The sequence below is a fragment of the Eutrema salsugineum genome, unplaced genomic scaffold, assembly GCF_000478725.1.
Source record: "Eutrema salsugineum unplaced genomic scaffold, Eutsalg1_0 scaffold_6, whole genome shotgun sequence".
Taxonomy (NCBI): Eukaryota; Viridiplantae; Streptophyta; class Magnoliopsida; order Brassicales; family Brassicaceae; genus Eutrema; species Eutrema salsugineum.
Window position 1 is genome coordinate 4,438,854 of NW_006256547.1, and position 9,838 is coordinate 4,448,691.

General features: G+C 40.3%; 3 protein-coding genes across 3 annotated transcripts; 2 read left to right on the top strand and 1 right to left on the bottom strand.

Moving 5' to 3' along the window:
• Positions 1 to 1,048: 1,048 nt before the first annotated feature.
• On the bottom strand, positions 1,049 to 4,086 carry LOC18011530 (receptor-like protein kinase ANXUR2). Its single transcript, XM_006394965.2, has 2 exons — positions 3,754 to 4,086; positions 1,049 to 3,664 (listed from the first exon to the last, which is right to left on the bottom strand). Exon 2 carries the CDS (start codon positions 3,660 to 3,662, stop codon positions 1,086 to 1,088), a length of 2,577 nt encoding a protein of 858 aa, XP_006395027.1. The 5' UTR covers positions 3,663 to 3,664; positions 3,754 to 4,086; the 3' UTR covers positions 1,049 to 1,085.
• A 312-nt stretch (positions 4,087 to 4,398) lies between these two features.
• Positions 4,399 to 5,739, top strand: LOC18011495. Its single transcript, XM_006394966.2, has 2 exons — positions 4,399 to 5,235; positions 5,340 to 5,739. The coding sequence occupies exons 1-2, from the start codon at positions 4,719 to 4,721 to the stop codon at positions 5,417 to 5,419; spliced, it is 597 nt and encodes a 198-aa protein (XP_006395028.1). The 5' UTR covers positions 4,399 to 4,718; the 3' UTR covers positions 5,420 to 5,739.
• A 735-nt stretch (positions 5,740 to 6,474) lies between these two features.
• On the top strand, positions 6,475 to 9,838 carry LOC18011496 (pre-mRNA-splicing factor SYF1). The gene is made up of 4 exons (XM_006394967.2): positions 6,475 to 6,598; positions 6,694 to 8,554; positions 8,702 to 9,154; positions 9,240 to 9,838. Exons 2-4 carry the CDS (start codon positions 6,704 to 6,706, stop codon positions 9,684 to 9,686), a joined length of 2,751 nt encoding a protein of 916 aa, XP_006395029.1. The 5' UTR covers positions 6,475 to 6,598; positions 6,694 to 6,703; the 3' UTR covers positions 9,687 to 9,838.

Below are 9,838 nucleotides of genomic sequence, written 5' to 3' on the forward strand. Positions count from 1 at the left end.
CCAAAACACAGAATCATTGAGCCATTATATAAAATATACATTTCGTTTTTTTATTATTATTTAATATCTAGTTTGTCGATCCTTTTTCCAGATTTTTTTTTTAATATTAGTTGGTTCGGTACAATGGTACATGATTTTTACGAACTTTTTACCACGTAAAGATTTGTTTTTTGTCATGTTTATCATCTCTTTTTGCTCCAGTTGGGAACTTCGATTTGGAAATTTAAGTAAATCTCTTTGTGAAAAAATAACAACAGTATGCCCACTCATCAGAAGCAACAAAGCAGGACGATTGTGTATTTTGTCAAATGTTTTTGTGTAAGAAATAGTATTAAAATACTAATATATAATAATTATAAACAAACACGATGTTAAGAAAAAGTAAATATGACAAGAGTATGAAATGTGTACAGCACTTAAAATAATTTTGTTGAAGTAACGCCTGTTTTTGTGATTATAATTTGACTTCCGTGCCATATGACAACAAATGACAAATTCCTAAGCCACTACATAATGGCTTTTGAATATTTTAATTTTATAAGGATACAAAACTCTGCCCAAAAAGTTTATTATATTCTGACAAAACTAGAGGTTAATACGTAAAAAGTTGGAACATACCATATCAAATTAAGCATATATACTTGAACGAAAAAGTGATACTTCTTCGAACTTTTCCTTATGCCTCGCAGTTTTTCTGAAAGAATGAACTTGTACTTTATATATGCCTTGCAGTTTATCTGAAAGAATAAATTCGGTTTTAGCCTCTAAATTTGTCTAAGTTCTATTAATTAAGTAACACATAGGAGGGAAAATGATTTAACTTCTAACTCTGAACCATACAATATACTTGATAACATATAACAAAACATAGATATATAATTTTACAAGTGTTTTCACTTTTGATTACTTGATAAAGCACGGGCAAATTAAAACGAAAGAAGATCTAGTTTTTTTATGCCTATCATATTACATAAAAAAAAAAAAAGAGAAAGAAGAAGAAATAATACACCATTTCCTTTTACTTCACATCAGGAAAAAAAAAACAAACCGGATTATATTTTTTTTTTGTTCGGCTGTAAATTACCTTATCGCCCTTTGGGATTTACAATCTGAGAAAATATTCCGCTGTTTTCTTCGGAGGACAGGTCACTCACGTCCTGTTCACCGGCGCCGACGTTGACCACCATGCCTCCTCCTCCTCCGCCCAAATCCTCCGATCCACCGCCATTACTAGGCGTTCGCTGACGTGTTCCGTCAGCAGTTTCCTGTAGCTGAAGCGCGAATTCGAGATTCCACAACACATCTCCCATCGTCGGCCGATCTAATCCGCTATCGGAGAGGCATTTCTCCGCCGTATCTGCAAATTTCTTCAAACATTCCGGATTGATCTTCCCTTTCAGGTTAGGATCGACTATTTCCTCTAGAGTCCCTTTTCGTTTGCAATTCATCGCCCAATCTCCGAGACTCACCTGTTCCTTGGGCAAGCTAGGGTTCAAAGCCGGCCTCGCGCATAAGATCTCGAATAGAACAACACCGAAAGAGTAAACATCTGATTTCTCAGTCAATTGTTGTCTTCTAAAGTATTCTGGATCTAAATATCCGAAACTTCCCTTGACGACAGTCGTCACATGGCCTCCGTTCATATTCGGCCCGGTTTTGGATAAACCGAAATCGGAAACTTTCGCAACCCAAGTCTCGTCGAGCAAGATGTTTGTGGTTTTCACGTCACGGTGTATAATCGTGTACTTTGCTCCTGTGTGAAGGTAATGGAGTCCTCTCGCAGCTCCAATGGCGATCTCTAGCCTTCGTTTCCAAGTCAGTTGAGGCCTCTTCGTGTTGTAGAGATGCTCCCTGAGTGTTCCAAGGGCCATGTAATCGTATATCAGACACATTTCTCCTCCGTCGTCGCAGTATCCGATCAAGGACACCAAGTGTTTGTGCCTTAGCCTCGAGAGAAGCTCGATTTCCGTCTCGAATTCGTTTAGGCCTTGTTCTGAGTTCGGGTTTGATTTCTTGATTGCCACTTTTGTGCCTCCATCTATAACTCCTTTGTATACTTTACCAAACCCTCCCACTCCAATTACGTTTGACTCGTCGAAATTTTGTGTCCCGTGTTTGATTTCAGGCAGTGAGAATCTTCTGCATAAACCCGCTGCGAGATTAGATAGGTGGCTTCCGTTGTTGCTCTTACCAGATATAGTAGATTTTGTTGCAGATGTGTGGGAGTTTCCGTAAATAGGAAGCCAGCTCGATGTGTAGGATTCGCTTCCAGGGAACTTTCGTTTCCTTTGATACATGGTGAAGCACAACGCGCAGAGTAAAACCGCTGCAACTCCTCCAGCTGAACCAATGACGAAAGCTGTGATTCTTTTGTCAGTTCGAAACTCCTTTTTACCATCTTCGTTGGCTTGCATAGCTGATGGCTTTGGGTTTGGACCCGCGAGGTTTTTCATCGTCTCCATCTTGAAAATCTCTAGCCCGTTTAGCTGCGAATCGAGATACTCTGGCCTAGCAGCTACAGATGGAGTCATCTGAAGCGAAATCTCCTCGCCTTCTGCTCCTCCGTTGTTGGCATCTACGTATATTGCGTAATCTTTGTATGTTGGGATGCCTTTCCCTCCTGTCCATGCGAGTATATCTGCAGCGTTGGTATCCGCTTGTGCAGTTCTGTTGTTGATGTAAATGTTGAAAGCTTTCTGATTGACTTTAGAAAGCTGGAATTCACAGAAATGGAGTCTCATGATGTAGGTGAAATTCGTATCGACTTGAAACATCCATGTGAGGTTTGATTTGATGTTGATATCTCCGTTTGGTCCCTGTGATCGAGCTGTTTTGTAGACATCGGCTGGAGCGGTTGAAACAGGCATTTTCTGGTAATCAATTCTGAAATTGTTGCTTGCTTGAAGGGTAACACCAAGACCTGCGCTAAATATGTAAGGTGCATCGTTGTACCAAGTTCTGGTTAATCCGCCGGAGTCTTGGCTTCCGGGAATATCCTGACCACCGACATTAAGCCTAAACATCGTCTGAAGATTTGATGTCTTAGCATCTGCTGTCTGGTCTGCGAACCCAACAAGAACAGCCGAATCAAACAGTTCCGGCATCTGAACAACCTCGATGCCGTTAATGAAAGCAAACGCCTTTGGGTGTTTATCTGAGGGAGTAAACGTGATGGTCAAAACATATTTTTCGCTTGGTGCAAGAGAATATTCTCTAACGAGGTAAGCCTGTGTCAAGGCTTGACATGTGATAGCCGCACTGAAGTTGCTTAGAAGGGTAACGTCGTTAGCTGCCACAGAGAAATAAGAGTCGGCAATGTTGAGTCCTGTGTATGTTGATGGGTAGAAATGTAACCGGAGCAAATGTCTTTTGTCTGCTTTAACCGGGATTTCATAAGTTGCAGGAGCTGTAAAGATTCTTGCTGTCATGTAAGGAACTGTCGAGAGAAGCGAAGGATCTTGATAAGTAGCTGTCGCATGAACCGTGTTCGCTGTTTTCAAAAATTTGGTGTCGGATTCCCATTTTTTCTTGTCTGGATCAACAGATGGTTCTGACGCCCCGCAGCTCAACGCAAAATCCTGGCCTTTAGACTTAGAAGGAGAAACCAGAAGAACATAGAAGAAACAGAGGAGGGAAAACAGAATCCGGGTTTTCTCGTTCATGGCTGAAACATTATAAAAAAACAAGCTTTAAATTCTTAGGCGTACAAGACAAGTATTGAAAATAGAGATTACTTTTCTCTATAGGCCTTACCTGAAACACCAACAGAGAAAACTGGAGGCTTGTTTCTTCTCCTATCTACCGCCTAACGATGTCTGAACAAAGCCATGGAAACAAAAGCAGAAACCTCAACAAGACAAAAACTGCTTGTTTTCTTTCTCTTTTGTTTTCTTTTTTCTTCAAAGGGTTATTGGTTTCTTCTCTTTTTTCGGTGTTGTGCTGGAAAGAGAAACAGAAAAATTGGTTGGTGAATCTATGGAGGAGAGTTTTAATAGAAAAAAGCTATATTTAGCAAATTGGTTAGTAGAGGAAAAATATGCTTTTGGTTTCTAACTCGCTTCATAAAATAAATTTCACGACTGTAATTTTTTGGGTGTAAATATATAGAAATTATTTATACTACAATATTGTTTCAAAGATGTAGTAGAATTCTGAAATTTGACTTGTGATCCTTTAAATAGGAAAACTAACAAGTTTGGTCAATGTATATTCTTCTAGAGTAGGATAATTCTGAAACTCGTTTTCTTTTTGGGAGTCAAGAATCTAAACAAAGCTTCCCTAAATATATGGGATGTGTCTTTGTTTCAAATTTAAACAATGGAGGAAAATAGCTCGACTCTCCATTCAATAAATCAATGGTGAGAACTATATTTTTTTCAAATCCTCCATTAAAGCTCCTTGAGTTTCTTTTGTGAGTGTTTATGTGGTCGGGTCAGAAATTTTTTGATGTAGAAAGGGGCATACAGAAGATTTTCTGATCAGCTCGACCCGTAGAAGCTTCTTTGTTGGCCGTGTAAAATTGGTGTCACACGCGGCCAGCAGATGAAGAACATACATTTAGCCCCAAAAGCAAAGCCAAAGCTTTAATATTCTCCTAAGAGGTCAAGAAAATCATCAACGAAAAGCCCTAATTTGCACCAAAAGGTCTTTTCCATCATAAACTCAAAACCCTTTCCTTGCATTACAAACTACCTCTTCAAAGTGATAAAAAAAAAAATATGGTGAGGAGAAGAGAAGGCCTTACCTTACCAATCTCGACTTCAACGCCATCACTTCCTGAGCCACCACCTGATGTTAGAATAGTGGCGCCATTAGGCTCGCAGAAACCAAAGCAGCGGTTATCTAAGCAATTATCAATGCGTGAGACACCACGAGATGTTGCTTGGGAAAAAAGGCGCCGTCAGATGTTAAAGATTCAAGAGAAGAAGCACAAAGGCGTCTCTGAAAACGAATATGATCCAACGGATCTAACCGATGAAGACTTAAGGGAGCTCAAAGGATCGATCGAGTTAGGGTTTGGTTTCAAGGAAGAAGCCGGATTGAAGCTGTGCAACACATTACCAGCATTGGATCTTTACTTTGCTGTGAATAGGCAGCTTTCTCCTCTACCTTCACCTAGTAGCAGCCGTAGCAGCAATGGAGGAGATGGCTCCTTGTCTTCTACTTCTGCTTCCTCAAGCAGCATACCTTGTAGCCCCAAAACTGATTCAGATTCCTTAAAGATCTTGTGCCCTGGTAAAACTAAACTTCCACTTTCATCTTTTTATAAAAATGCTGATTTAGATTTCTTGCGTTTAAATAAATAACTAAACTAATCACCATGAGTTTGAGTTTTGTAGGGGACAATCCTCAACAGGTGAAACAAAGATTAAGGCACTGGGCACAAGCTGTTGCATGTTCTGTGATGCAATCTCACTAATGAGTGTGTATAGGTTGTAACTCTAAGTTTCAACTTGAAGTATTTTTTTTTTAATTTTGTTGGTGAGATAGGACAGAGAATGAATCCTACTAAGTAGGATCTCTCTGAAAGAGGTAAGAACAGAAAAAGATGGAAATTTTTTGAGGAAAAAACAATAGAGAGAGTAAGAGATTTTGGCTCTCTCTACATACTTGTGGAAAGGGAACAAGAAACAAAAGAGGAAGCCCTTTCTTATTCATGTACTGTATGCATATGACCTTTTAATATATGGTCGTGGATTTGATGAATGTTTTCCTTAAGAACCTTACATGTGTAATTGCAAATGCAGGGATCTATGATTAAAATTTTTTGACAGTATTTTACTTGTGTATTCATAATATATGTAGTAGCATTAATGGAACTAAATAGGTAACAAAAGATTTATTATACATTTCATATTGCGCATTAAGATCCAAACTCCTGTGATCCTACTCAACCCACAAAAGCTACAAATCAAAGTCAACATCAACACAAAAGCTACAAAACAAAGTCAACATCAACACAAAAGCTCATCAAAAGAAGTTTCATAATGCCTTCTCCTAGCATGAAGAATGAGATTTCTTATAACCCGACTTTTAACAAACGTATATTCTCTTCTTCTTTCTGTTTCTCGGCTCTCCAAATAAGTGAAGTGATTCTATTGTTTCTGACTTTTGAATGTTGAAGTTGTTCTCACAGATAAACACTTCAACATACCGGTCTTAATTACTTTGATTTCTTATAACAAAAATCAAAATTTGAACGTTGAAGACTTGAAGTTATTCTCACAAATATACACTTCAACATACCAATCTTACTTTGATTTCTAATAACAAAAATTGGTTTTGGTTCCATTAAGCTTTTTTTTTTTTTTTTTGGACAAAGTTTCATTTAAGCTTTTCTCTTCCAAAATCCATCCATAATTTCGTAGACAATATTCCGTCATTGGTAAAAGAATGGATCAGAGTAGGGGCAACTTAGTAATATGACAATATAAATTTAATTTCTCACTACTCTCTACTTTTTCTTTTGACATCAAATTTCTAACACGACTCAAGTGTATAACCTAGAAAAACCTTCACGCCGGGAAAACAACCCTTCACCGTCGTTAGCTGTATTTCAGCTACCGCGCCGTCGAAAATTAGTTCCTCCCAGTCTCAGGTACGCTTCTTAACCTAATTCCGCCTTCGCAATTCAATGTGGTTTCGTTGAATAAGCTCACAACTCCCTCGTTTTTGGCCTTTTCTCTATTGTAGATCTAAGGATATGGCTATTTCCAAGGATCTTTATCCATCTCAGGAGGATCTCTTATACGAGGAGGAGATTCTGCGTAATCCATTTAGCTTGAAACTTTGGTGGAGGTATTTGATTGCTAAAGCTGAATCTCCTTTCAAAAAGCGATTCATTATCTACGAGAGAGCTCTAAAAGCTCTTCCTGGAAGCTACAAGTTGTGGTACGCTTATCTTCGAGAACGACTCGATATCGTCAGGAATCTCCCTGTTACTCATCCCCAGTATGATTCACTCAACAATACATTTGAGAGAGCTCTCGTCACGATGCACAAGATGCCCAGGATTTGGGTCATGTATCTTCAGACTCTCACGGTGCAGCAACTGATTACTCGAACCCGGAGAACTTTTGACCGTGCGCTCTGTGCTCTGCCTGTGACGCAGCATGATAGGATCTGGGAGCCTTATCTTGTCTTTGTGAGCCAGGAAGGTATTCCGATTGAGACCTCTCTTAGGGTTTATCGAAGGTATCTCATGTATGATCCTACTCATATTGAGGATTTTATTGAGTTTCTGGTGAAGTCTGCTCGCTGGCAAGAAGCTGCAGAGCGATTGGCCTCTGTGCTGAATGATGATAAGTTCTATTCTATTAAAGGGAAGACCAAGCATACGCTTTGGACGGAGTTGTGCGAGCTTCTTGTGCACCATGCTAATGTTATTTCGGGTCTCAATGTTGATGCTATTATCAGGGGAGGCATTAGGAAGTTCAAGAACGATGTTGGGATGCTGTGGACTTCTCTGGCGGATTACTACATTAGGAAGAATTTGCTTGAGAAAGCCAGGGATATCTATGAAGAGGGTATGATGACAGTGGTTACTGTGAGCGACTTCAGTGTTATATTTGATGTTTATTCAAGGTTTGAGGAAAGCACTGTTGCCAAAAAGATGGAGATGATGAGTTCAAGTGATGAAGAAGATGAGATCGAAGAGAATGGCGTAGAGGAGGATTATGATGATGTCCGTCTCAATTTTTCTCTGTCGGTAAAAGAGCTGCAGAGGAAGATACTGAATGGGTTTTGGCTGAACGATGATAATGATGTTGATCTGAGATTGGCTCGCTTGGAAGAACTGATGAACAGAAGACCTGCACTTGCAAACAGCGTGCTCCTTAGGCAAAATCCGCACAATGTTGAACAATGGCATCGTAGGGTCAAAATTTTTGAGGGAAACCCAGCAAAGCAGATTCTCACATACACAGAGGCAGTGAGGACTGTAGATCCTATGAAAGCAGTTGGGAAGCCTCACACGTTGTGGGTTGCTTTTGCCAAGTTGTATGAAAACCATAAAGACCTGGTCAATACAAGAGTGATTTTGGACAAGGCAGTCCAGGTAAACTACAAAAACGTGGACCATCTCGCCAGTGTGTGGTGTGAGTGGGCTGAGATGGAGTTGAGGCACAAGAATTTCAAAGGAGCATTAGAGCTGATGAGGCGTGCTACTGCTGTACCGACAGTAGAAGTCAGACGGAGAGTCGCTGCTGATGGGAATGAGCCAGTCCAGATGAAGCTGCATAGATCCTTGAGGCTCTGGTCCTTTTACGTTGATTTGGAGGAAAGCCTCGGGACGCTAGAATCGACGAAAGCAGTCTATGAGAAGATAATGGATTTGAGGATAGCTACGCCTCAAATTATTTTAAATTATGCTTTTCTTCTTGAGGAAAACAAGTACTTTGAAGATGCTTTCAAGGTGTATGAAAGAGGTGTCAACATATTCAAGTATCCTCATGTCAAAGACATATGGGTAACTTATCTTACAAAGTTTGTTAAGAGATATGGGAAGACAAAGCTGGAGCGGGCGAGAGAGTTGTTTGAGCATGCAGTTTCAAAGGTAAGCTCATCTATTCCTTTACACTTGCTGGTTGATGAAACAAACAAAAAGTATAACTGCTTTCAAATGGCCAGTTACTCACAGAACTTGTCTATTGATGTGGTGATATAGTGCGTGATCTAACTTTTCTTTTTATCTTTCTTTCAGGCTCCATCTGATGCTGTTAGGACCTTGTACCTTCAGTATGCTAAGCTAGAAGAGGATTATGGTCTGGCCAAGCGAGCCATGAATGTTTATGAGGAAGCCACCAAAAAGGTTCCAGATGTCCAGAAGTTTGAGATGTATGAGATATACATTTCCCGTGCAGCAGAGATATTCGGTGTTCCCAAAACTAGGGAGATATATGAGCAAGCAATAGAGTCTGGACTTCCACACAAGGATGTGAAGCTCATGTGCATAAAATTTGCAGAGGTGGAGAGAAGCTTGGGAGAAATTGATCGTGCTCGTACAGTCTACAAGTATGCCTCACAGTTCGCTGACCCAAGGTCCGACCCTGAGTTTTGGAACAAATGGCATGAATTCGAGGTTCAGCATGGAAATGAAGACACCTACAGAGAAATGCTTCGGATCAAGCGTAGCGTTACCGCAAGCTACAGTCAGGTTAGTTCTTTTATCCCTCTGTGTATACATACTTTAAGATTTTTTGTGCGGTTGGAAGCTGAATGCATGTATTTTTGTTTTTCAGACTCATTTCATTCTACCAGAGAACATGATGCAAAAGGACAAGATGGTAGACGTGGAGGAGGCGAAAGATGAGCTGAAGAAAGCAGGTTTGCCAGAAGATCAAATGGCAGCTTTGGAGAGGCAGCTCATGGCTCCAACGTCGACCACAGATGCGTCAAAAGATGGTGGAAGAAGAGTTGGGTTTGTGAGCGCAGGAGTCATTTCACAGTCGGGTGAGAATGAAGGGAAACCAGTGACAGGGAACGGAGAAGATATCGAGCTTCCAGAAGAGAGTGACGATGATGAGTCTGATGGAGAAGACAGAGTAGAGATCGCTCAGAAAGAAGTCCCTGCTGCTGTGTTTGGAGGACTCTCGAGAAAGAGAGAGGAAGACGGCAAAGAAGCTGCGGAAGGCGGTGAGAAACTGGGTGCGTTGGAGAGGTTAAAGAAACAGAAACTAGCTCAGTGAATCCAATCCTGTAGCACAGTTTCTATTCTCGTGCTTACGGATTGGGATTGTATCATCCAAGAACAAGATCTTAGAGAGTTATGAGAAATTTTGTATTTTTGTTTCGTCTCAGTACCTTACCACCATTTGTTTACTGCAGAGTTCTCTATACT